The sequence below is a fragment of the Thamnophis sirtalis genome, unplaced genomic scaffold (genome assembly GCF_051295495.1).
Source record: "Thamnophis sirtalis isolate CommonGarterSnake01/CBP01778 unplaced genomic scaffold, rThaSir2_p1.2 scaffold_3, whole genome shotgun sequence".
Classification (NCBI taxonomy): Eukaryota; Metazoa; Chordata; class Lepidosauria; order Squamata; family Natricidae; genus Thamnophis; species Thamnophis sirtalis.
This window is the reverse complement of record NW_028261383.1, coordinates 160,381,399-160,409,216: the sequence shown is the minus strand read 5'-3', so window position 1 is coordinate 160,409,216 and position 27,818 is coordinate 160,381,399. Positions and strand designations below refer to the sequence as shown.

At 41.3% G+C, this 27,818-nt stretch overlaps 1 protein-coding gene across 1 annotated transcript in view; it reads left to right on the top strand.

Annotated features, from left to right (window-relative positions):
- The window catches only part of LRP1 (LDL receptor related protein 1), a 338,552-nt gene that overhangs the window by 255,533 nt on the left and 55,201 nt on the right, over positions 1 to 27,818 (top strand). The window contains exons 40-53 of the mRNA XM_087710610.1: positions 762 to 913; positions 1,324 to 1,448; positions 1,603 to 1,974; positions 11,552 to 11,741; positions 13,151 to 13,355; positions 14,845 to 15,037; positions 16,208 to 16,333; positions 17,018 to 17,146; positions 18,662 to 18,781; positions 19,547 to 19,660; positions 21,613 to 21,762; positions 23,113 to 23,235; positions 24,644 to 24,760; positions 27,175 to 27,303. Coding sequence (XP_087566736.1) covers positions 762 to 913; positions 1,324 to 1,448; positions 1,603 to 1,974; positions 11,552 to 11,741; positions 13,151 to 13,355; positions 14,845 to 15,037; positions 16,208 to 16,333; positions 17,018 to 17,146; positions 18,662 to 18,781; positions 19,547 to 19,660; positions 21,613 to 21,762; positions 23,113 to 23,235; positions 24,644 to 24,760; positions 27,175 to 27,303 — 2,245 coding nt within the window. The remainder of the gene's footprint in view (positions 1 to 761; positions 914 to 1,323; positions 1,449 to 1,602; positions 1,975 to 11,551; positions 11,742 to 13,150; positions 13,356 to 14,844; positions 15,038 to 16,207; positions 16,334 to 17,017; positions 17,147 to 18,661; positions 18,782 to 19,546; positions 19,661 to 21,612; positions 21,763 to 23,112; positions 23,236 to 24,643; positions 24,761 to 27,174; positions 27,304 to 27,818) is intronic.

Genomic DNA, 27,818 nt, shown 5'->3' with positions numbered 1-27,818 from the left:
TAATGCAGAAACATAATTTAGTATCGTAGCAAGTTAAAATTCATACATAACAATTCTGAATTATGCAACCAGCAAAATCCGATTTTGTGCGAAGCATTTGTTTGTTGAACAAATTTGTTCATTGCTGAAGGTATTATCTAGCTTGGTAATGAAATGTTCAGAAACCAACCCACAATCTCGGAGAACGAACCTTTACCCTCATCCTACAAATGAGATGACAGATATTCACCACTATGGTCAAGCATTTGTTTGTGTTAAGAAAAGGGACGTAGCAATGTCACTTGCTGAGTTGGAGTCCTGCTCAGTTCTCGCTCAACTTCTGATCTTTCACAGCTTTAAACAATCTCCATCCCACAGCAGTTCATATGTCCATTTATTTCCTTGCTGGGATATGATTAAGAGCCTTGGTGGCACAGTGGTTAGAGTGCAGTACTGCAGACTACTGACTGCTGGCTGCCTGCAATTTGGGAGTTCAAATCTCACCAGGCTCAAGGTTGACTCAGCCTTCCATCCTTCCGAGATGAGTAAAATGAGGACCCAAAATTGTTGGGGGCAATATGCTGACTCTGTAAAACTGTTTAGAGAAGGCTGTAAAGCACTGTGAAGCGGTATATAAGTCTAAGTGTTACTGCTATTTGAGCTGAGAGTAGGGGAAATGATACACGGTTGGGAACTGGTTGCCTGCATTTTACATTCACTTTGGTATCCTCGGTTGTGTTATATCATTTGCAAGATGGATTAACATCTGGATCTCTTTTTAGGATGGGAAGCTTTACTGGTGTGATGCCCGGACAGATAAGATTGAACGGATAGACCTAGAGACTGGTGATAAGAGGGAGGTTGTCCTATCCAGTAACAACATGGATATGTTCTCAGTATCTGTCTTTGAAGATTATGTCTACTGGAGTGACAGGTTTGTGTCTCGGTGCTGAGAGCCATGTCTGGAAATGTTTTGCCAGCAACTGCATTTCTTCCATGTTCAGATTGGACAATATTCATTACGGATTTATATTGTTACATCTTTCTCAAACCTCTTCCGTGCAAATCTATTCGGTCTTTTGAAGGGGAAATATGCTGAGGTTTACAGATGTGCATGTGTTTAGATCTTTTAATTAAGATAAAGTATGGATGGATTGGGCATAATATTTGTGTGTAAGATAAGTAATATATCAGAATGCATGCTCGTTTAAGCATGTTTATGAACTGAAGATTTGTGTCACAGTGTTATAAGCAATAGCTTCCTCATTGTGTTTTGCTTTGTAAGAGCTATGCTGGTAGAGTAGAATATCTCACAGTTGCATGCTTAATGGTGCCTCCTTCCAGGACTCATGCAAATGGATCCATTAAGAGGGGCAGCAAGGACAATGCATCAGAAATTGTCTCTCTGCGCACAGGAATAGGAGTGCAGCTGAAGGACATCAAGGTGTTCAACAGAGCCAGGCAAAAGGGTATGTGAAGAATCCTGCACACACAAGGGATTGAGCGGCAGTATGGACAGTGAAGGTGGAATTTTGTTACCTGAAGCAAAACCTCCAGAGACGTAGAAACAGGTTGTAAACCAACCTAATGCTCTCTATTTTTTCTTGTATCTCTTTTCTATAGGTACCAATGTGTGTGCGCTGAATAACGGCAACTGTCAGCAGTTGTGTCTGTATCGAGGAGGAGGTCAGCGGACCTGTGCTTGTGCCCATGGAATGCTCTCGGAGGACAGTGTAAGCTGCCGTGACTACGATGGATACCTGCTCTATTCAGAACGGACCATTCTCAAAAGTATCCACTTATCCGATGAGAACAATCTCAATGCGCCCATTAAGCCATTTGAAGACAGCGAGCACATGAAAAACGTCATTGCCTTGGCCTTTGATTACCGCTATGGCAGCAAGGGAAGCAACCGCATCTTCTACAGTGACATTCACTTTGGCAACATCCAGCAAATCAATGATGATGGAACTGGGCGAAGGACTATAGTTGAAAGTAAGTTACTTTGGATGTTCCCTCCCACCCTTTTTATTTTCTGGCTGCTTCCACCAAAGCGGCAATCTGATTGGAGGAAAGCTGCAGAAATACAGTAAAAGTGTCACTAGAAAGAGAAATTCTCAGTACCGCAATTACAGGGGGAGATTATTTTTTGTGTGGGTTGCAAGATCTGCAGGATCAGGGAGCCTCGTATTTCCAGTGCTGAGGCGTTGAAGCAGATCACTTTTATTAAAAGCCAAAATTCCAGAATATTAAATGACTATTGTAAGTCTCTGCATTCAGGAGAACATATAAAGGCTAGCTCACTGGATGTTCTTTCAGTAGTCAGAATATTTCCTGAAATAGCTGTATTTGAGAACATAGTTGTGCAACTTTCCTTGATTGATGGAATTTCTGTCCAGCTTCTGTTCACTTTGGGCTTCACCGAAATTGGTGCATCCTTCAGATCGGTTCACTAATAGGAGGGAGAAGCTGGTGCAGTTCAGCCGTAGGAAGAGAGTAGGAAGAATGAAGTGGCCTGTATACGGAACAGCGGATCTCAGATAATTAATGTCCAAAGCAAAGAGATTCGTGTTTTGGAGGTAAGGGAAGAACAGGGAAACAGCAGATGAGGGAAAATCTGGGAGTTGGGCTAGTGGGATATGCAATTTAGGGATACTAGCAGTGATGTAGTTAAGCGGAGGGAAAGAAAGGGCTAAAAAGAACAGGGGTTGGTGGGTCAGTGGAATATTCCACTCTGGCAGCTGTTTAGGAGAAAGGGGGGAGACGTGGCAACCCTCATCAGCTTTGCCTTAGCTTTCTTATAAAATCACCACAGGATCCCTCTCGGTTTTATTGTGGCCTAGACAAATATATTCCCAGTTTTGTCCTTCCTGAAACACTAGCCTATCTAGTACTTCTGGAATGTAGTGTGTTGTTCATGAAGACTCTAGTGTACAGCTGTAAATGGATCACATCATTCCACTGTCAGGGACATTTCATAAGGCAAAAACTTGGCCACAGCTTGTTTTGGCTGCATTTGTAACATCATCCTAGCTGATGTGTCTTAATGATTTGTTCAAAATGCAGGAAAAAATAATCCATATATCGAGGTTGAAGTATACTACAACACCTGTAATTTGTCTCAGCCATAAAATAAGTTTGTTTTCCTCCTCTGGTGTTTATCACTAACAAAAGGCTGCAGGCTAGTCTGTTGAATTAAAGGTTGCTTTAATTCTGCCCTTTTGACAACTGTTCTGATCTTATTCTCATCTGAATTAAATTACTGGATGATACGCAGATCTTGATACTTTGACCTGAAAGCTGGAGAGATGGTATACACATTCCTTAACTCATTATGTGGATTACCTTCTGATTTCTTACTTAATATGCAAAAATTCCTTTATGCATTCTCTTCTAAAAATGTGTGGTGTCTATCACCATAGAAACCACTGCAACATTTTCAAAAACAATGGAATGTGTGAATAAAATGTGACCTTCTTCTAAAGCCCCCCCCCTCACCCCCACAGGGAACAGCTGTTACCTGGAGGAAGAGCTGAGTGGTGAAGCCTCCTATCTCTTCTGATGTTTTAGTGTGTTAGGAGGGAAGAAAGCATATCTATACTTTTGGGGGATTTTTGACAGCTGTTATAAATCAGACTCCTCTTTTGCAAGGAAAAGCTTTTTTGCATTCAGACAATACAGATTCCTAACTTCCTGCATTTGAACAGAAAAGAATTCCATTCATATTCATCAAACATGTTTGGGATTTTTTTGTTGTTCTGTTGTTCTGTTTGCCTTTCCAAACTCTATGAAGTCAGTGGCTAGAGAAGTTAGGGGGGCCTTTATGAAGTAACTCTCTTCCATATGTAATCAAAGAGGCAAATTAGAATATAATATGCAGAGAAGACTCAACAACCAAGAATTAGTTTCTAGTATGCATCTTTATGTAATTATACATGATTTGAAAATATGATGCTCATCATGATGATATAATTGTTATCTTTAACAAGCTTTCCAAAATCAGTATTAAGACGGCCCTTCAAAGTGATACAGTATGTGCAAACATTTTAGTTTCCCAGAACTTTTCAAAGGATAAAATAGAGGTGGAAGAGTAAGCTCTTCACCAGTATTTACAACCATAGCAAAGGTCTGAATTGTAAGATGTAATTTTCATAATTAAATTATTGTAAAAATGTTAACATACCTGAACATGAATACTTCCTCCCAATTCCCACTTTCCCTGTTTAATATTTATTAGTTCCTCCTAAAGCTATTAATATATAGCTCTATTAGTAGTCACAAGCTTTTAAGTTAACTCTTCTAGTTATGTATCCATGGCATTAATTTCAATCACTTCAGCGCATAACATTTCCTCCATAGTCTATGGGAGAAAGCAGAATCCTGTTTAAATGCTAAATAATGGTACAATATGGCTCAGGTTCTTCTTGAGCTAAAATGTCCGTATGAGGCCAATTCTGTAAAATTGAAGTTTAAAAAAATATTTATTAAGTTCTCACTGTCATACAGGAGGAGAGCAGATGAGTCAGTGTCCCTTAGCTGAATATCCCTTAGCTGAATATCAGGTGGTTGATAACTTTGCTTCTGCAAGTAAACTACTGTACAACTGATAACTGCAGTGGTCAACAGCCAAGCACCGAAAACCCTTCTTGATACAGATGCATCTATATTTTAATCCGATGTAATTTTATTTTCCCCAAGGTACATCTCTCAAGAGAACAGATGTGTATTTTATGAACTTGTGGTAAATCCTTATGATTGTAGCTAAGATCCCAGTGGAAGTTGGGAAGGGAGTAGGTGGAGCCTTTTTCTCTAGGTAGGATAATCTCTGAATTACTTTATGACATTATTCTGGGACAAGACTTTCCCAGTTTGAGGGGGTTCTTGGAAACAGCATCTGCTTTTATTGCTCAAACATGATTCCAGACCCAACTACTTTGGAATGAACTATCTGATGCCCAGGGAATTCTGAATGAGAATTCTTGGGAAGACTAGGAAGTTCAACACCCAAAACTAAAAAGACGAGAAGACTCTGTATATAAATAGCAAATCGGGGAAAAGAATAGAATCTGAGTGGAATCTCTCTTGAAAATATGGGTGAACCCTAGGCATCTGATTCCCTGAAGAGTCTTTTGCTAGGGAAAAGATGATCACTTAGAATAGTGATGGGGCACCTTTTCGGCACTGAGTGCTGAAAAGGTCGCGTGGAAACAACACGTTCACATTCATCAGGGCCGTGCTCTGGAAAAGCCGAACGTCTGGGTTCTGGCACGCATACGCACCGGACAATCAGCTGGCCAGCACGCATGCGCACACCTGTTTTCGGCACTGCTGTGCGCCCAAAGGACAGCTGATCATCGTACCTGCATGCACGCCAGAAATCCAAAAGACAAACATGCTGGGTGACATGGCTTCGTGTGCCACTTTGGCACAGACCTCACGGACCTAGAAGAATGACATGCTGGAAGAATCTGGTAAACATAGTCCTACATTACAGTGATTTTCTTGGAATGCAGATCACTAATGAGAATCAGTCATACCATATTCTGACACGTATACATATTTATGTGGCCAGGAATATATGGCAATTCTTCTCAGTTTGTGGCATTTGTGTTGAATGCCAAATGTTGTATTTCCTCAAATGTGTGAAGAAAGCACCATTGGTCCTCCTACCTGTTTAATTGTATCTTCTGTAAAATAGCTGTGGGCGTACCAGTCTCCTTAGAAAACGATCATTGGAGTATTAGGATTATTCCTATGTTGTGCAGTTATGCCAGATTCTTCGTGAGTTTGCCCTCAGGATGGTTACCAGGTAGATAATAAACCTTGGTGGAACTGTTCTTCAGGGTTGAATCCCTAATAAAATACATACTAAAGCAAAAGATCTCACTAAGCAAACCTCTGCTTTGTTAGGCAAACCTCTGCATTGTACTGAGGGAGAAAGCGTTCAAAATCTGATTTGATTGTGGTTACTAGCCTGAAGGCAATATCGGAAAAGATAAGAAAGAGGCTCAGAAAAATGAATTGAGTGTCTCAGAACAAGAATAAAGAAAGGACGGTTCAGAAGCAGAGTAAATTAAGCAATAAATATCTTTCTGAGTTCAAATTCTAGAAGGAATTCGAAATCAAAACTTCCCTCACCACTCCGAGACTGGCAATCTGCTGGAAGGCTTCAACCAAATGAACGTTTGAGGAATGTGTCAGAGCCTCCTAGTCCTTTTTTCTATGGAAATTCTCAATCTTAAATAACAATCTCATTCTTATTGGTTTATTGGGAAATTCCAAAGGCCCCTATTTTCTTTTGAGTTGCTGTATGCCTGACGTGTCAGGTTATCCTTTCAGATGGTATGGGGAACTTGGTAAAATGAGGACTTGTTGGGGGCAATATGTTGACTCTGTAAACTACTTAGAGAGGGCTGTAAAGCACCGTGAAGTGGTATATAAGTCTAAGTGCTTATACTATTTGTAAATGCTTGTTAATACAAGACTTTGCAGAGGGTTTTTTTTGCCATACACATGTTTACAGAAAAACAGTCCAGTTGAACAGAAGCAGAGAATGTTAATTTTTCATCTTTTCCAACCTTTTCCTATTTCTGAACATTATAGGGAGGATTTAAAGAATAAAATTGGGCTTCACGCAGACTGTCTTGCTCATTAATTCATCTGCTGTTTCCCAGAAAACGTTTGTGGCAATATTATTCATAAATTAGTACTCAGGTCAGCCAGTTATGTCAATTCACAGCCAGGGGTATTGCAACAACAAGCATTCAATATACAATATAGCTCAAGTGGAAAAGATAATTTCAGAAGTTCAAGCTTGGGGGAACTTTAGACGAAGCATTTTCCAATTTAATTGAAAACTAGGCAAGAACTGGTATGCATTGTTCTTCCTTTTTTCTTCTGCATACCATAGCTAAAGCTTTTTGACATTAGTAAGAAAAAGAATCAAGCTTAGTAATGGAATAAAATTACATTTTCATTAAATCCTTGTTACAAGCAAAACTATTTGCACTTACTTTCATTAGAAATAAAAATATAGGTCCATTTTATTTTTAATTATAATTATGAGTTGATTTTTTAAAATTAAAAGCAAGTAAGGGACTATGAGGTATAAAAGTTTCTAAAAGTTAAAAAGATGTGTTGGTGAAAGGTTTGGGAACCCCCTACTTTGTGTGGCATTAAGTGGTTGCTAGGTGCTTTCAATAATTATCTTTGGATAATTCTTTGGGTGTTTTCTTCATCTTCCTGGATACAAGCACAGTCACCCAGCTCCCCCCCCAGGCAAGTGGATTACTAAATATGACCACTGCCCACAGATTAGTTCTAAGAGGTTTCTTTGAGGTATCAAAAATTAGAGCCACAGGGACATCGTGTTGTTTCTAGCAGCTCATGCGTGTAACAAAGTTTTGGGAATGTGCTGAGAGAGGCACATTCACATTTCTGTTATTTTTTGTTGATTTCTCCTGTTTTCTTTCATAAGTTTGTCCTGTTTTGCTTCCAGCAAAAGGAAATCCCCCTTCTTTCTTGCGTATGGAGTTGTATGTATAAATTACTGCAATGGTTTTAATGAGATTTAAAACCCTTCTCTGCTCGTGGGCATTTGCTGGCTGCCAGCAAAGGAAATGAAGCTCATACCCAGCGTGTCTCATTTGCTTTTACAAACAGTGGCTTAGGGCCTTCGAGGAGATGATAAATTCATTCGGAGATTAACCAATTAGTTTCCTTCTGTTTATTAACTTGAGGGAGGAGGGTTGTGATGCCTAGATATCAGCATTCCTAGATGGGAAACTGCCAAGTGACTTGTCCAAGTGTTGTTTCTCCACCAATAATCAATCGGTCTAGTGCCATGATGGCAAAACTATGGCACGCATGCCACAGGTGGCACGCAGAGTCCTCTCTGTGGGCATGCCAGCCGTTGCCCCAGACTAGCTCCACCGTGCATGCATGCTTACCTCCCGTCAGCCAGCTGGTTTTCTTGTCTCTACCGTGTATGCACAGGGGGGCAGGGTGCATGAGGAGGACGCACACATACATGTTTGGGGGTGGGCCGCATGGGCAGGGGGGTGTTCGCAATCCATTATGGACCCTCGCGCAGTGTGCCCACGCCCTGTTTTGGCTTCCAGGTTGGTGCAGGAGGCCTTCCAGGCCCAAAATGAAGCAAGGGGGGGGGCACACAGGGGAGGGTCGCACATGCATTGCATTATGGGTGTGGGCATATGATTGTGTTGTCGTGCGCAAGCGTTTTTGGCACACGATGACAAAAAGGTTAGCCATCACCGGTCTAGTGAAAGGAAACATGGAGGATGAATTTATTTCCAGATATGGATGAACCTCTGTCATCTTTTGCCATTCTGACCTGCTAGGACACTGACTTTCAGCAACAGCTAGATGGCCACAGATTCCCCATCCATTTTTGTCTGTCTGTCTGTTTGTTAGATTTGCTTGCCACCCATCTCATTTCAAAGTGACACAGAGCAGCTGACACCATTAAAAACATTAAAACCATAAAAGATAAACATTTCTAAAACAATCAAAATAAAAACCAGAATAGAAATAAAATTATAGTTCCAAGATGGGGCAACGGGATGCATGTGATGGAAAGTGGGATTGCCTTTTAATTCCTCCATCACCTCTAGTGTGAGGATCCCCTCTCGAGGCCCACAGCTATCCGGCAGAGCCAGGTCTTCAGGCTTTTGCAGAAAGTCAGAAGGGTGGAAGCTAATCTCACCTCAAGAGGGCAAGATTCCCAAAGGGCAAGCTGGAACATGTGGGATGGGCCAGTCCCAGTGGGGTTGAGACGGTTTTCCAAGTAACCTGGAATGTTCAAATAGAACATTTGCAAGTTGTTGCTTGGAGATGGACCAGTTTCATTCCATAGAATTTTCTGCAACCAGAATTCCTGGTAATTGTTTCAGAATTTCAGAAGCCATGCAGGGCTTTAGAGTAACAACCAACACCTTGAATTGCACTTGAAGCAAACTGGCAGCCAGTGCAGCTTGCAGAGAGTGGTGTAATATGGGCCACCATAAGGGTCCCCAAAACTGTTCCAACTATAATGAAAAGTCATAAGATTTTTGGCCCCTGAATTAGATTTGGGGTGGTGGTGTCAGTCAGTTAATAGGAGCGACTTAGAATAACTTTATTGTCATTTTGAATGTACCCTAATCAGCATGCATTAAAATGAAATTTTGTTGCATACAGCTCTCAAAGGCCATTACTACAAAGTCATTTGGCCTTGCATTGAGAAGCAGTGGCCGGCACTGTGGTTTGAAGGGATATGGTACACTTTGGTTAAGGATGCATGGCCAGCTTAGGGTATCTGTGAAATATGGAGAGAGGTACAGATATTGCATGCTGAACTAGCCATCCCCATAAAGCCTTTGACTACAATAAAACAAGGAAAAGGCCTAGCAGTTATACAATCCTTTTCTTGAGGCATTTTTCAATTACCAGAGGTAAAGGGGGGGGGGGATTTTTTCTTGCTTTGATACAAATTAAAGGCAAACACTGAAGAGGCACAAAGAAATGGCAATTTTCAAATTGCATTTTCTTCCAAAAAATTTCAGATAAGATCAATAATTTATTTGTGCTAAAAAAAATCTTGGTAAATCAATAAAAAGCAAGCTGTCAAGTTCTGTTTGTGGCAGCTGATTTAGTAAGTAATTTGGCAGACCAAAAGCCATATTAAAGTGGCCAGAATTTGTTTTGAGGATTGACTAAGCCCCAGATTAATGTCATATAATCAACCTCTTGATGTATGTTGTCTATAATGTAAAGAACACAATGCATTTCCTTGTAAAATACATACCCAGCATAAGACAGTGAGGTGAACCTTTTTCTTATGGCGTGCCAAAATGAACTTCCAGTTGGCCCGTTGGGCCTGTTTTTCGCCCTCCCCAGGCTTCAGGAAAGCCTTCAGGGTCATGCATGCATGCACAGAGGGTGGGTCGCGCATGCATGCGCAGATGGGCAAGGAGGATTTAATTGGTGTGGGCACGCATGCACATGCAATAGTGTGTGCACACTTAATTTCCTGAAGCCTAGGGAGGGTGAAAATGGCTTCCCCTGGCCCCCCAGGAGGCCAAAAATTAGCTGGCCAGCGCGCGCATGCGTGCCGGAGTTGATAACTGGTGTGCCAGCAAATATGGCTCCACATGCCACCTGTAGCACATGTTCCATAGGTTCGCCATCAAGGGCATCAAATGTATATAAAAAATACATGTATATTTCTTTATGTGTTTATTAATCAGTGCAGTGGGCTCTCTAAATTGTTAACAAGGAGATAAAACTAGCTAATTTTTTCCATACTTCCCTCCTTCATCCAAAATCTCTGGAATCTGTCCTGTTATAAATTTGGGGTATTCTGTGCTCTACATTTTGAGATGCATTGAAAATTGCTTATCAAGATAGCTTTATTTTCTCTGCTACTTTTGAAGAATGAGGGAAAACAGATATAAATCTAAGATTGGTATTTCAACCCCCACATTTATTTTAGATGAAAGAAGCAGCAACAAATAATCAGAATTTTCTCTGAGGACTCACAGGCATATACCATATTTTTCAGAGTATTAGACGCACCTTAGTTTTTGGGGAGGAAAATAGGAAACAAAATTCCGCCTACCAGGTATCATGTGCATGCTTTTTATCTCCTTGTTGGGATAAAAAACAGCTTTAATTCACAGCGGATCATTGGAGGGAGCAGCAATGAGAAAAGCAGGCAAAGCATGGGAGATCGCTTCACTCATTAGCGCCTCATTAGGGCTGAAAAAAAGCTTTGAAAACACACCCCAATTTTCAGCCTCTTTTAAGGGGGAAATAGTGCATCTTATACTCTGAAAAATACGGTAATTAGAATGGCATAGGCTTCTCATGATGGGGACAAAACTAAACCAGGTTTTTGAACCAAGTAGCAGGGAAATGAGAGATCATTCTTCCTATTTGTTGAAATCAGGGAAGGTAGCTTTCACAGTAGCAGACAATACAGATATAGGTAGTACTCAACTTACAACCACAGTTAAACTCAACATTTACATCGCTAAATGAGAAATTTGTTAAATGTGTTTTGCCCCATTTTACGATTTTTCTTGCCACCTTTGTTGAATGAATCACTGCGGTTGTTCAATTAGTAACATGGATGTTAAGTGAATCTGGTTCCCCCATTGACTTTGCTTGTCAAAAGGTCGCAAAAGGGATCACATGACTGCAACTGTCATAAATGTGAGTCAGTTGTCAAAGCATCCAAATGTAAATCACGTGACTGTGAGGATGTCGCAACATTCATAAGTGTGAAAAATGGACATAAGTCACTTTTTTTTTCAGTGCCACTGTAACTTTGAACGGTCACTAAATGAACCGTTGTAAGTCAAGGACTACCCGTAGTTCATTTCAAACGTTTTCTATTTTGTTGGGTCAGTTGTACTGGGGAAAAGTGATGTTGACTGTGAGGCAATAATATCAGGACAAAATAAGAAAGGGGCTCAGAATAACGAGGAGTGGCTCTGAACAAGAATGAAGAAGTAAGAATTGAGAACCGGACATAGTAAATAACAAACACATCCCATTTTCCCTTTAATAGATGTTGGTTCTGTTGAGGGATTGGCTTATCACCGAGGCTGGGATGCCTTATACTGGACAAGCTACACTACTTCTACCATTACCCGGCATACTGTGAACCAGACACGTGTGGGAGCTTTTGAAAGAGAAACTGTGATCACCATGTCCGGAGATGACCATCCTCGAGCCTTCGTGCTGGATGAATGCCAGAAGTAAGTTCCAGTGCCCTTTGGGTGTATGAAAAGCAACACTTAAGAATCAGTTGGGCTTATTCATACACTCATTCATTTTCTTGCTCATTTGATGATGATGATGATTTTTTTTTTGTTCTTCATTCTACTTTCCTGTAAAGATTTCACATCAGTAGACAGCCTTAAAATGACCTGAATCTATTAAAACAAGAATAAGCACTTTAACAGCACTGTTAACCAACCACCGTGCTAAATATATTCACAAGTCCTATACCCCTCTTTAAAAAAATTAATTCAGCGCCTGAATTTCCCAAATCAAAGTTGCCACTATAGAGATGTTATCTTTTCTGCTCTACGCTTGTACTGTATGGCTAAAGAGCTTCTGAATTAGTCTTGCTTTGATAAGCTTAAGGCATGAAATATGTTTGGATTTAGCAATGAACAGTGTTATCTAAGCAATCCTTCAGCATATGCATTATTTTCTCTGCAGGTCTCCAAATGAAAGAGAAAATATTTCAATGTTGCTTAGCACAGTACAACTTGGATAAATTGTGGTTACTTTGGATTATGCATTACTGAAAACAAGCCATCTTCAAATTATAACTTACCAGTTTGCTTAGCCAATATAACTTAAGATGAATCTTAGTTTAGGTTTGAATATAATAAACTAATTAGCTAAAATTCAAAGGGAATATTGACAATTTCTCCTTTGTAGCTGTGCTAAAAGGGGTATAGGAATGGGATACATTAATTTGAGTCCTGTGTCTGTCACTAAATCATATATCTGAACTAGCCCACTGAATACATTTCAGGACGTGAACTTTAAAGGCCACCATCATTATTTAAATAATAATAGCAATAGCACTTAGACATACGTATATACTTCTCCATTGTGCTTTGCAGGACTCTCTGAGTGGTTTACAACAGCATATTGGCCCCCAACAATCTGGGTCTTCATTTTACTGACCTTAGAAGGATGAGAGGCTGAGTTAACCTTGAGCTGCATCAGGATTGAACTCCTGACTGTAGGCCGAGTTAGCCTGAAATACAGGATTTTAATCACCATGCCACCAGGGTGCCTTAAAACTGAGTGAATATAACTTAACAGCCGATTCTGCTGTTTAAAATTAAAATAAATATAATCTCTCTTACAAACAGCCTTCATGATCCTATCTGTCATGGTTTGGGATCAGATTCTAAATATTGCTCAGAGGATATGAAGCTGATTATAGCAGTGAAGCCTAGATTAGTTTTGCTGTAGCATCATATATTGCCACAGCCAGATCCTCCTCCTTTAATAAGGATTCAGGGAATATACCATCAACTGGAGATCCAGGAGAAATCACCTCTCTCCATCCAGGGCCTTGGCTTTCCCTCTTTCAACTTACGTAGCACTTTTCCTCTGTAATTTGTTTTCTTCTCTCCTCCAGCCTGATGTTCTGGACCAACTGGAATGAACAACACCCCAGCATCATGCGAGCTACGCTGACAGGTGTCAACCTGATCACCATCATTGACAAAGATATCCGCACACCCAACGGTCTGGCCATTGACCACAAGGCAGAGAAAATCTACTTTTCTGATGCCACCCTGGACAAGATAGAGCGATGTGAATACGATGGCTCCAAACGATACGTATGTTCCATAATTCTATCAACTGTGCTTTCCCCCATCCCTCAGAAAGCCTGTAAAGCAGGCCTCCCTGGTATAATATTCTCTGGATATGTTGGTGCTGTAGGTCCCAGAATTCTTGGCCAACATGGTGACTAATAATTCTGGGAATTTATTTCCAGCCTATATGGAAAACGAGAAGAGAATAAAGCCTTAGTGAAAACTTGCCTTTTGACATGTATGTCCATCCTATTTTTCCATTTGATAAAGAGGATACACTGCTAATAGGTTTGTCAGACATAGAATAGAATAGTATGGAATAGAATAGAATAGAATTCTTTATTGGCCAAGTGTAATTGGACACATAAGGAATTTGTCTTTGGTGCATATGCTCTCAGTGCAGAGGTGAAATTCTTTTTTTTTTACTATTGGTTCTGTGGGCTTGGTGGGCGTGGCAGGAGAAGGATATTGCAAAATCTCCATTCCCACCCCATTCTGGGGCAATCCAGAGGTGGTATTTGCTGGTTCTCAAAACTACTCAAAATTTCCGCTACCAGTTCTCCAGAACCTGTCAGAACCTGCTGAATTTCACCCCTGTCTCAGCGTACATAAAAAAGGCAAGATACATTCATCAAGAATCATAAGGTACAACACTTAATGATAGTCATAGGGTACAATCAAATCATACTAGGAAACAATCAATATAAATCATAAGGATACAAGCAACAAAGTTACAGTCATACAGTCATAAATGGGAGATGGGTGATAGGAACTATGAGAAGATTAATAGTAATGCAGACTTCGTAAATAGTTTGACAATGTTGAGGGAATTATTTGTTTAGCAGAGTGATGGGGTTCGGGGAAAAACATGATTATGTTTTTAAAAACATGATATTCCTCCCAGGAACCTCATGAATAAAGAATAGGTTTTCAGAGAACTTATGTGGTCAGCTCTAGCACATTCCTGCAAGCTATTTGCTGCTCTTTTTTTAACCTTTTCCGAAGCTGAATTAATGTTTGATATCTCTCGATCAGGTTCTCAAAAAGAGCCAAAGCCTGAGTATTTAATCTCTCGCTCAAATTTATTGTCATAGCAACAGCATGGTGGAGAGGAGACTGAGAGGGAAGTCACTGGGCCAAGAGCTCAGAGCTGAGTGGAGGTAGAGCCTTAAGTCTGCAGTGCCACATGTTATCCAGTGCTGTAATTACTGCACCATGCTGATTATGTGAAGATTACAAGCATCTTCCTTTTAGATCTGTCCGGTGGATGCTCCATAACAACATCTCAAGAAGAAGTTGCAGTTAAATTCATTGCAATTACTTCTGGAAAGCAGCAGGTTCCTTTGTTATTTATGGAATACTGAGGAAGTGGGGGGGGAAGGGAAGATTAAGAGAAAATGCTTGGCAAGAAACCATTGTCCATTAATGCATAGAAGCGAAGTGCTTAATACTAGTACGATGATCATATCTGGCTATTGACAACCTTCTTCTTCCCTGTGATAATATCCAACAGGTGATCTTGAAGGCAGAGCCAGTGCACCCCTTCGGCTTGGCTGTCTATGGTGACAATATCTTCTGGACAGACTGGGTGCGTCGTGCTGTGCAGCGTGCCAACAAATATATGGGCTCTGGCATGAAACACCTACGCATTGATATCCCCCAGCAACCTATGGGCATCATTGCTGTGGCCAATGACACCAACAGCTGTAAGAAGAACCACTTATCCTTTGAGGGGAGAGGGGTGACAGTCTGCCATGTGGAAGGGCTGGGCATTCCTCATAAGGTTTCATACTACACTTCTCACAACGTCCTTACTGTTGTTTGAATCAGCATTGCAGCAATGAATTCAGAAGCAGCCCTTCCTCTCTTTTTTTTTTGCTGGCCCTGAGGAGAGAACTCTTAGGTCTTTCTGAATGTTCCTGTGCAGCTTATTTTATTATCCATTCGCACTATATTAGCAGTGATAATCTTGCTTTCTTTTTGGGGGAGGAAATACTTCACTTGGTATTTTGGCTTATTTTCATTTTTGAGTGTTTCCCAAACATTGCTTATCTTTGGCCTCACACAGCATGATACATGGTTTGAACTGTTTTACCCAAATGTCTATCTTGCACAACACTTTGTCTCTAAAGTCAGCTCTCATAAAACAAGCAAACCACATTTTCCCCTTACTATTTTCCTTTCAGCCTTTTCCCTTGCTCCTTTCTATCAATAGCTGGTAATTGTTTCTCAGCATGAAAACTCCAATCTGAGCATTGAGAAATCACAGACATTGTTAAATGTTTCTATACTACTTGCTGCATTGTAGACAGATTAAAAAAAATAGGTTGATTTTTGTTGTGTAAAAAAAAACGCTACCATGCCTAGATGGTAAGATCAGTGTAGGGTAATACATCCCTGAAACAACTTGTTGTTCTATTGCTTTTTCATATTCTGCAGTATCCGGTAAATTACATCGTTTCTGGCACTGGTTGTGGCTCTGTAAGAGTTTACGTTTCTGACCTAGATAGATCATTCATCAGTGGTGCATATCGTGGATAGTTGAGGCTCAGCTTGATCACAAACCCCACTAAAGCTTGGGGCTTTATCCTTGTAGGGTTTTCACATCCAGAAGACCCAGAGTGAGACAAGTGGAAAGAAGTATGATTAGCTTTCAGTCTTTCCCAGGGGAGAAATTTTTTTTGACTCAGTTTTGAAAATGGATTGTGTGGTTCAGGTATTTGTTGATGTGGTTCTCAAACAATAATACCTGAAAACTCCATTAAATGCCTAGTCAACCAACCTTTTATCATCACTTTTAGACAGTTTCAATCTATTTCTCCAACCCCATTTTTTTATGGCCTTTGTTCTCCTTACTCTGGTTTTCTTCTACTTAGGTGAGCTATCTCTGTGCAGAATAAACAATGGTGGTTGCCAGGATCTGTGCCTCCTTTCAGCCAATGGAGAAGTCACATGCTCTTGCCGGGGAGGCAGAACTCTTCAGGAGGACCTTACCTGCAGAGGTAAGTATCCACACTGGGTAATGAAACATGAATGGAATAAAAGCATGTGAATTTGGACGGTGGTTCCTCTGAAATATAGTGAGCAGGCACAGAAAGAAGAGATCTACTCATCCAGGGTTTGAACTTCCAAGCCTCTTTGAGTCTGAGGACAACGGGGGAAATTTCATAAACCACATTTTGTCCTAAAGCACTTGTACCATGCAACAATTATCCCAGAATGAGTAGAGGGCAGCGCTGTGAGTATTCTAGGGAGCCAAGGAGATGGATGTGTGATTTTAATAAATTCAGTAGAGATTCTGATTCCAGGAAGCAGTTTAACATGGCATGCACAATACAATGCATAGAGAAAAGAGCCATCAGATTTCTGGAAAGAAAGTTCTTGCTAATTTCCTATGATGAGTGTGACATGCATAGAGGAATAGGGTGCATGTAGTTAGCCGAAGTGTCCAGGGTTTCTGCAATGATATTTTGCCACTCTTTTATTGCCCAGAAGTTTAGCCATTGATCTTAGTGCACTTTCTTACAAGAGCATTTTCACTTGGTGCAGCCATCTTAACCTCTGCTCTTTCCAGATGTTCAGTCTAAAACCTATCTTCTGAATGGGATTTCGGGGTACATTTCAGTGAAACGGGAGTTGAGAAACGGGTGTGTTTTCACAAATGCGTGTTGTTCTCCCTTCCTCAGCTTCCAACTCCACCTGTAATGTACATAATGAGTTTGAATGTGGAAATGGTGACTGCATTGACTTCAGTGAAACCTGCGATCGTGTGGCCCACTGCAAAGACAGATCAGATGAAAAGCCATCCTACTGCAGTAAGATTTTTCTCTCTCTCATTCTTCTTTTCTCCTTCCGTCAGCTACTCTGCTAGTGGAAAAGTTTTAATACTCTAAGTTTCAAACTCAACACGCCACATTGCCATCACGTGATGTTTCATGATGTTTTTCCCATTCACGGAACTGGGGTGGGCTTGGCCTGTGCGTGATGCATCCGGCCCATGGGCCACCAGTTTGACACCTGTTCTAGACCAATGTTTCAAAACCATTGCAACTTTAAGACCTGCAAACTTCAACTCTGAGGATTCTCTCAACCAGCTTTTCTGCTCCAGGCAAACTAATTCTGTATTTCTGGGCATATCTTGGAGAAGAATTTATCCATTGCTTGACAGATTATCAGGAAGATTGTTGGAATATTTCTTCTCTTGAAGCTTAAAAAGACAGGCAGGATTCTATAGGTTCAGACTGGTTTGGGCGAACCGGTAGCTCCGACCATCAGCTGGGAGCGAATCGGTTTGCTCTGATGATGAAGTGGGCCCTCCGCCCACCCCTGCGCTTAACTCACCTATATCTTCTCAGCTGAGTTGCGTGGCAGAACAGATTGCTGAGCCTCAGCTGAGCCTCAGTACTTTTTCCCAATGCGTACGATCACTGAACTGATTGTTAAACCGGTAGGATCCCACCGCTGTAAAAAGAGTATTTTTCTGTTTCACTTTTATGTTTGTAATTTGGGTGTTTATAGAAATAAGGTTTGATACATTTGTCACATATCTTTGCATGGAAGCCAAAACTGGTGGACAGGATGAACTCACTCAAGGGCTACAAGAGTTGGAATGGAAAAAAAGATGAATCCCTAATCCTTTCAACCCCTAAGGTCTGCTGAAACCTGGGATTTAGCTTGACTTTTTGCCTTTTGAGTGGAAAACTTCATAAACATCTGAAGCTCCTAATTGAGAGAGAGGAGTCAGGGACTTGTTTCTGTGCACCACAGCTCTATTCTATAGGCAACACTTTGTGAATATAGGCAGGACACTATAGCTCCCCTTTCCAGCAAAATGCTCGGTCTCCTGGAATTCCAGAGTAGGAATGCCTATTGCATTTTTTCCCCATCCAGATCCAAGCTGAGAGGAGGTAGATGTAACAAACTTGCTTACCTCCTGTTTTATTCACAGGCTTGCTAGTACTTACTTCACTCAGACAATAATTAAATTACATTTAAATTACTATTGTATTAAATTACAATACAAGAGCTGCCATGGCGCAATGGTTAGAGTACTGCAGGCTACTTCTGCTGATCATCGGCTGCCTACAGTTTGGCAGATCAAATCTCACCAGGCTCAAGGTTGACTCAGCCTTCCATCCTTCCGAGGTGGGTAAAATGAGGACCCAGATTGTTGGGGGCAATAGGCTGGCTCTGTAAACCGCTTAGAGAGGGATGTAAAGCATTGTGAAGCAGTATACAAGTCTTAAGTGCTATTGCTATTGCTACCTTCCAATCAATTGTCTTTCAGTTACTCACTCCCTGTTCGCTCTGTTGCTTATTTTGCCTTGCAGACAGCCGCAAATGTAAGAAGGGCTACTTGCACTGTGCCAACAAACGGTGTATACCCATCAAGGACTGGTGCAACGGTGTGGATGACTGTGGGGACAATTCAGATGAAGTGCCTTGCAACAGTAAGTTTTAGAAGGGGAAGCCAGTCTGGAAGTATATGCCCTTTCACTTTTTTTTCTAAAGCACTATAATAATACTTAACAACTGTTTTCTGAAACAGTTCAGTAATTAATTTAAACTAAATTATTAAACATGTACAGGAAAAAATTGCTAGCTAGGCCCAATAAAATGCCTCCTGTGTTAAATCTTTATTTACCCTCCTCTTTCTTTCCAATCTGCTTCAACCTAATCATCTTTGGGACCTATTGCAAGGATAAAAAGAGGTGGCATCGGGATGCTGGGTGTAGGAAAAAACATGTATATGACCTGGGCATTTTGGAGCATGGGGGAGTCTTTTTTTTTGTTCTGTCAGACAAATTAACCCTAAAGTCATTGAAGCTCCTAATAAATACTGGACACAGAAAAGTTTCATTTCATTTTTCCAAGTTACCCAGCATTTTCCTCAAGTGACATGAGCTTTGCCTTTGTAAGGTTTTGCTCCCTTTCCCTCCTAAATTCCGCAGCAGACCAGCTTGTCTGTCTGCTGTGCCGGTTGCCTCCAAATGCTAAAGCTCAAACAGCCTCCTCCTGCAACAGCCCCCTCATCCAGTGTTAGAAAACCCTGCTGTTTTATAGACAGTCTGGGAAGTGGCTTAAAGGGGAGAGAGGGAAATAGCCCCAGGGATTTGCCAATGCTCTGACTTTCCTCATGGAGGAAGGGCAGCAAGAGAAAATGAAAGCAGTTGCCAGAATGACCCATAACGACTGGACTGGCCCATTCTTTCCAGAGACAAGCTGTGCTCCTGCTGAATTCCGCTGCCGGGACGGGACATGTATTGGCAATTCCAGCCGCTGCAACCAACAGATTGACTGCGAAGATGCTTCTGACGAAATGAACTGCAGTGAGTGTTGCACATGAAATGTTGGTCGATGTCTTTTTTTTTACCAGCCCAGCCATCTTATAAACCTCTGCAGGCTTTGCCCAGCCAATTCACTCACTCAGTAAAAATAATCCTCAACTTACAACCACAATGGAGCCCAAGATTTCTGTTGCTAAGTGGGACAGCGGTTAAGTGAGCTTTGCCCCATTTCACGACCTTTCTTGCCACAGTTGTTAAGTGAATGACCGCAGTTGTTAAGTTAGTGATACGGTTGTTAAGTGAAACTGACTTCCCCATTGACTCTGCTTGTCAAAATGTCGCAAAAGGTGACCATGTGACCTTGGGGCATGGCAAGCGTCATCAATATGAGTCCGTTGCCTGGTGTTTGAATTCTGATCATGTGACCATGGGGATACTGCAATGGTGGCAAGTGAAAAACGGTCATAAGTCGCTTTTTTCAGTGCCGCTGTAACTTCAAACTGTTGGAATGGTTGTACGCTGAGGATCACTGTGGATAATTCTGGTGGTCTTTGGTCAGTGAAGGCCACTCTTCCTTCAGAAGGAGGGCTTTCGGATTCCAGAGCCCCCATCATAACAATCCCTAATGTAGTCCTGGAAGCATAATTCTCGTAGGTGTTTAGCGGTGCATTCTCTGATGTGGAAAAATTGGAAGGAGTGATCTCTGTGAAAACCTTGTGGAAGTCTGGATTTTGAACTCTTCAAGAAAATTCAGTAGTCAAAGTTATTTTTTGACAAGCAGCAAAGGTGCAAGAGATGTCCATTATGCAGCTACGCCAAGAATCTTAGCTCCATAGTTGAACATGACACTAAAATTTACCATATTTTATACTAGTGAGTCAGAATTGGATTGCTGGGGTATACCAATAAGAGCGGCTAACAGAATTTGGAAAAATAGGTTATTACATCAAGCTGAATGTGTCTAATATGCTGCTGCCATTGTAATTGGGGAACTTTCGTTAGCATTGAATCACATGCCTTTCCATTATATAATGAATGACACTATGAAGAGGAAAAATACTTCATCAAGCATCCAAAACACAAGCCCCTCTCTTTGATGAAAGGAAAGGCTTCTGGGAAACAGTATGACCTAAGCTAGCTAGTGGATTATTTCCCAATGTTTCCAACAAATGACTGCTACTATACATGACACACAAGCATGTGGAAGAGATAACACTCTTCTTTCATTGAAATGTGTCTGCCTATCTGATACAGAACAAAAACTGTCCTGGGGTGGGGTCACCCTCCCATTCACCCCACCAACCCCTTCTTCGTTGTAAAATATTCTTTGTTTTTATTTTCAACTAGCTGATAAATCAGTGTTGCCTGGGTATTTATTTATAGGGGGGAAATGTCCAGACCAAACGTAATTTCTAATGTTGGATTTTCCCCCTTACCAGAGGGAACCCCCTTGTGGAGTACTGTGAAGCCGTTACCAAAGCAACTGCACTGTGCTGCACAGTAGAAGTCATTTTACGGCAGTACAGTAGAAGCCATTTTAAAGCACAACAGGCTGTATCTTATCAGAACACACACACACACCAATGGGTTTTAGGGGTGTCTTACCCTCACAATATATGTTTCCAGAGACTAAATCATCTGTGTACCAAGTTTGGATGAAATTGCTCGAGGCGTTCCAGAGTTATGCTGGAACACACACAAACACGTATATATATATATATATATATATATATATATATATATATATATATAGTAGCTTGCGCCTGTTCTGATAGGCTGCTTTGTGAAAACTGTACCCTGGAAGACAGGATATAAAATAATTGCAATATGAATGTTATTAAGAGTTATAGATCAAGATGACATTATTCTGCGCTTCCACATTTTTGAACACAACCTGCAATGGCATGATTTGTAGGAGTGCCTTTGCTCCATTAGGCCTGTCCAGTAAGTTTCTCAGAATTTACACATTCGGTTTGTTTCTTCTCTTTTGGTAGCTGCCACTGACTGCAGCAGCTTTTTCAGATTGGGAGTGAAAAATGTCAATTTTCAGAAATGTGAGCATACCTCGATGTGTTACGCTCCATCCTGGGTATGTGATGGCAGCAATGACTGTGGCGACTATTCAGATGAGCAGGATTGTCCAGGTGAGCATCTTCCAGTGAAAACCACCCTTCCAACCATCCGAACGCGGAAGGACCTTGTACTCTGGTGAAATAGAGCAAATATTCAGAGAACTTGTATATGCATGCAGGCTAGCTTGTTTAGCCATTAAGCGAGAGAAGAATCCTTCCTTGGTCACCTTATCTTTCCCACTCCACTATCTTGGGAAAGGGAAGGATGATCTAAAAAGTGAACAGTCAGGAAGAAAAAAACACACACACACAGACACACACACTGACACCATTCAGGTCTCACTTGATCTACCCTGCCCATCCGCCCCCCCCCCCCCGGCAAAAGAAGAACTGCCATTTGAATCTACCTGCACACATGCTCCATCTATTAAGTCTGTACTCTATATTCCTTTTGTTCTTAAAAAAGAGGTTTTACAGGGGGGGTGGGGAGCTTATAGTGAGACCAGGGACCTTTGCCTTACTCTTTAAACTATTCAGACAATTGCTATCTTGGAAGACGCAACATAAGTAATTGTAATTTTTTGGAATCAGTAGAGCACACTGATTGTTTTTATTGCTATAGGGTATTTTTAGCGATGTGTTTATTTTATATGGATTTTTCTGCTACATTTTAGATTGCTTGTAAGTTACTCTAGGGGCTTCTGAATAGAAAATGTAGAGGAGTGATTGTGTTTGTATGTGTGTGTGTGTGTCTGTCTTTCTGTGTGTGGTTGCTAGTCTGCCTATAGATTGAATTATACCTTTTAAGAAAAGTTTGGTTGCTAGAAAAATGTAGAATGCCCTTCTCCTTTGCCTGCTCCATCCACCCATTTATCTGATGCAAAGATATGAAAGATATAGATATAGATAAGTTTATTTATAGGCCGCCCTTTTCCCTGAGGGGACTCAGGGCGGCTTACAACTTATGGGGTAGGGAATACACACAATGACATATAAAACAATACATAATTAAAAATAGAAGCAACATTCATCATTCGAGTGGGGACGGATTATAATCTTTAACCCCAGACCTGACGGGATAGCCAGATCTTGAGGGCTGTGCGGAAGATCTGGAGGGTGGTGAGGGTACGAATCTCCACGGGGAGATCGTTCCATAGGGTCGGAGCTACTACTGAAAAGGCTCTCCTCCGCTTAGTTGCCAGTCGACACTGACTGGCGGATGGAACTCGGAGGAGGCCTAATCTGTGTGATCTAATAGGTCGCGAGGAGGTAATTGGCAGGAGGCGGTCTCTCAAGAAAGATACCAATATGAAGCCTCTGATCATTGTGTAATGCTACTCTTTCTCTGTTCCCACCAACAAAATACAATATAATGCATTTTCTATCCCCTCCCCCTCCATCCCGGCCCATTGTCTTTCCTAGGCTCAAGAAAATCTAAGTGCCCAGCTAACTACTTCGCCTGTCCAAGTGGGAGATGCATTCCCATGACCTGGACTTGTGATAAAGAGAATGACTGTGAGAATGGAGAGGATGAAACCCACTGCAGTAAGTCACCGTTGTTTTTCTTTTCCATAAATAGAATAGTCAGTAAATTTGGAGGGGAGGGGAGTTGAATAATAGTTGTGATTTCTCTAGTCCTTTGTGCCTGAAAAGGTCCAGTTTTTGTTTTCAGTTTATTTGCCACGTATTTTGAAAGCCAGGAAAGTCTACAGAGTAGTCTGGCTGCCAGCAGCGGCTGTTTTGCAAATAGGATTTGCATCTCACACGGTGTCTGTCGGGACTCTCTGTATAAATGGGGCATTGTATTCTACCCACAGCCTGACTTCTTATATCCTACATTAAACTGTAGATCAGACATCATGACCAGCTGTAAACTGAGGGCATATACCGATCCGGTATCTGATTTTTTAAATATAAATGATGCTGCGCTTCAGTGGTGTTAGATGGCCAGAAAATTACTTGCACTTTTTATATTGCACTAAATCAGGGGTCCTCAAACTACATTCCCTGGGCCGGATACGTGCAATGAACGTTTGTGTTGCTGCAGAGAGTCTCTCCCTTCGGGGTCTTTTTGTGTGGATCAAAGGGGGGCAGAATTTCTGACTTGGGATCTGCTTCAGCCTCCTGGTCTGGGGCTTTGGACGAAGGCTGGAAGAAAGTGCAGCTTGTGGCAAAGAGCCGGAGGGCTTTGTTCCAGTGGGACTGCATCATGGGTTGCAACTGTCTGACTATCTCAGCCAGCTGAGTCTCCAGGCACCTGTACCTGGCCTTGCACTCCTGCAGGTCTTCCCTCTGCTTGGAAAGCCTATGCTCGTAGTCCTCAGTGTGTTGCTCTGGCTGAGCCTCCTTCTCGGTCAGATCCAATTTGAACTGAGCCAGGTGTTTTGCCAACTCTTTCTCATGGTGGTTGCTTAGCTCCAACAACTGCTTCCTGTTGGGACTCTAAGAAGCCCAGGTGGGAAGGCGAGGAGTGGCTGGCAGGGAAGGGGCGAGTAGATGTGATTGACATCGAATTGGCCACACCCAGCCAGTCACATGACCACCTGGCCACACCCACCCGGTCATTAGACAGATCATATTAGTAGTCCGCAGGATTTAAAATTATGAATTTAGTGGTCCCTAAGGTCCAAAAGGTTGGTGACCCCTGGTCTAGACATTGGTATTTGAACATCTTTTTAACATTTATATTTTATTGGCTTCTATTAATCTAGATGAAATGCTTATAGATAGATAGATAGATAGATAGATAGATAGATAGATAGATAGATAGATAGATAGATAGATAGATATAGATGATATAGATATAGATATAGATATAGATTGCTAGTCCATATACAATAGACCATACACTAAATAAATCTGGAAAAAAATGTTCCATTTTCATGGACTTCTTTGTGAGAAACTCTGGAATTGTTTGGAAGTGCTTATAACAATCCCTGATTTCTTTTTCCAGATAAGTTCTGCTTCCCAGTGAAGTTTGAATGCAATAACCATCGGTGCATCTCTAAACAGTGGGTGTGCGATGGTGCAGATGACTGTGGTGATGGCTCTGATGAAGACCACCGTTGCCGTAAGTGTTATTCCTGATTTGAAAAGGAGGAGAAGGAAAAGTGGTAAAATGGTTAGAACTTAACAAAATACAAGTCAAAATATGAAAAGGAAAATGTGGATGCATCGAAGGGAGTTGGGTGGGATTGGGTGGAAATCTAGTCTCTGGGAGAGCTTGAGTGATTGATGCTAAGAACAAGGTGTTTGTGACATCATGAAAGGAATTAAGTGTTTTATGAGATGAACAATCAGTTGGTATCTGGGAGATGCTCTTAACGTGACAGGATTGAAGGTCTGTAGTGGTGAAGTGGTTAGAATGCAGTATTGGGGGCTAACTCTGCACACAGCCTGGAGCTCGGCTGAGACTTGGCTCAAGATTGATTCTGCCTCCCATCCTTCTGAGGTCAGTAAAATGAGGTCCCAAATTGTTGGGGACAATAGGCTGACTCTTTAAACTGCTTAGAGAGGGATGTAAAGTGCTATGGGACGATATACAAATGTTATTGCTAACATTTGGGGTGGGGAAATTATTCAAATTATTCAAATTTCTATCATAACCATTGTCATGTGTTTTCAGGTTTAGATTTTTCTTTGATTTATTTTTCGTTTTTCTTCTTTAAAAAATGTTAAATTTATGTTATAACTTGGGCAATAGTACCCTTGTGATTTCTACCTCAAAAAGGCAGGAAACTTCCATTGATCTTGAGTAAAGGTGATTAAAGGGGAATGCAGAGTGTTCAAAATGAAACTAGGGGTAGGGTATGGTGCCAGAGCCTTAATTTGCCCATCCCTGCCATTTACTAGTTTAAAAATCAATTTGTGTGGTTTTGATTGTGATGAGAGATGCTTCATAAGAAAAAAAAATAGTAATGATGTTGAAAGATGGATTGAACATTTTTTAGTTCAAGTAGCTTATACATGGTCCCAAAGAGCGCAATTCAGTGCAACATTGAAATAATGGCTAATTCATAGCGTGATTTCTGGTGAAATTATTTCTAGTCATGTTTCTAGTGCTTAAAATGTCTTCCCAACAGAAATTAACAGAATACAATACTGTAGAGTTTCAGGATACCATCGGCTTCAGCCCGCCCATTATTTTGAATGGGCTCAATATGGTTCAATATGCCATATAACACCATAGCTAGGAGAGTTGCATTGGTTACCCTTCTGTTTCTGAAATGCCATTCAAGGTCCTGGTTTAGTAAAGCCTCATGGCTCAGGGTTTGAGAGTCCCTAGTTTGTTTTAGATTTGGCCTGTTCCTGTTGTGCTCCACAGGCAGCCAGCAGAGCTAGCAGCAGAGTCAGACAGTGAGGAGGTTGGGGAGGAACATGGGCCTGTCCTGGGGGTTGAGGAAAGCTCAGATGAGGGCTCTGCGTCAGAGGCAGAGAGGGCGTTAGACAGCAGTGAGGCAGAAGAACAGCTGGAGCCTGTTCCCAGTGTGTTCATGCGCAGAGCTGTTAGAAGACAAGAACAACTAAGAAAACAGGGTCGACTTAAAAGTAAAGCCATACATTGGATGTGATTGGACCCTCCCAGAAGAAACAAAAGAGGAGCTAACGGGGAGTGGGCTTTTGCAGGAAACAATTTGTTCATTCCAAGTTCTGTTTGTGATTATAAGAGACTCTGTGCCAAGTTTTGCTTTGCCCTGTGCTTGGAAACTAGTTATCTGGCAGTGCTCTAAACGAGATAAGGTTCGTGTGGATAAACATTCCTTTGAAAGACTGTTTGCTAAAGCCTTGCTGGCTGTGAATGAAAGGAATTCACAGTCCTGTAAATAAAAGAGGTTTTGTCGGGACTAAGACTTTGCTTCTTGCTTTCCAAGGAAGCCTGGATCAGAACAGCTCCAGCCCAAAGCACATTTCTGCTGAAGCTGCCTGCATATAGTGATGTGTGATAAGGCTTCCCCTCTTCTGTAACAGCTTGCTTTCTCTCTTCTCCTCCTCCTCCTCCCCCCCCCCCCCCCCCAGCAAAGGTAGCTTCCATTGTCATGGCATTCTGGAAGCTTGAGGGTTCTTTAGAAGGATTTTGGGCTTGAACGCTGTAGAACATTTTCATTGTTTATTTATTTTTATTGTATTTTACTGTTGCATTGGCTTCATCTCATGCTCCTAATACACTGCTTAAGTCAGTTGACTGAAGTAGTCTTTACGTTTGTAAAGAAAATAAAAAATTTGCTCCTGGTTTAAGTAATTTTTGATGGCCTGAAAGTAAAAAAAAAAACAACCAACAACAATATGTAAAAGGGAAGGAAAAGAAAAGCCGAGAGTAAAGATTTTATTTTAATTCCAGCAGCAGTTGAAGAAATATGGCGGATGTGTGAAGTGCACATGCGATGTGAAAAAAAAATGTGGGAAGGTGGTGAGAAAAACCACAAATTCTTGACTTTTGATTTTGTCAGGCTCAGTACCTGTTCAATTTTTTTTTTGCCTCTTTAGGTAATACTACTTGTGCTGCAGGAAACTTCCAGTGCCCAAACACCTACCTGTGTGTCCCACAACGCTGGCTATGTGATGGAGATAGAGATTGTCCTGATGGGGCTGATGAAACTGTGGCTGCTGGATGCTGTGAGTTATTGCTTCTTCTTAACGTTCTGTATTTGATTACAGTCTCCTGCTGGAGGTTTGATGAGCTCTTGCTGTTATTCATGTTGCTGGTTACCTTAAAGAGGCAAGCTAAGCTTCTGTTGCTTTTCATCTTTATAAACAAGACCTTGCCTATATAGTTTGGCATACAGTTCCCACTGTGTCCAGGAAAAGGACTAAGTGGTAAAGGCTGTCTATTATAGAGGAAGGAAAACAAAAATGATAAGTACCAAATCCCTCTTTATAAGACATCAGCCAAAGTTGGGTACCTCATCCATTTCTGATGACTTGGATCAGAAGCTTTTGTGAGGTTCTATTTGTGAAAGAGGCTGGTTTTCCTATTGTGTTTTGGGAAAGTTCAGGATAAAATAATAACATACTGACTACAAAATCAACTTGACTTCCTTTATCAGTTTTATACATTTCGCATAGCCATTACCAGATAAATCAGGGCCTAATCCCATGATGGTGAACCTATCATGCGTCACCAGATGCTC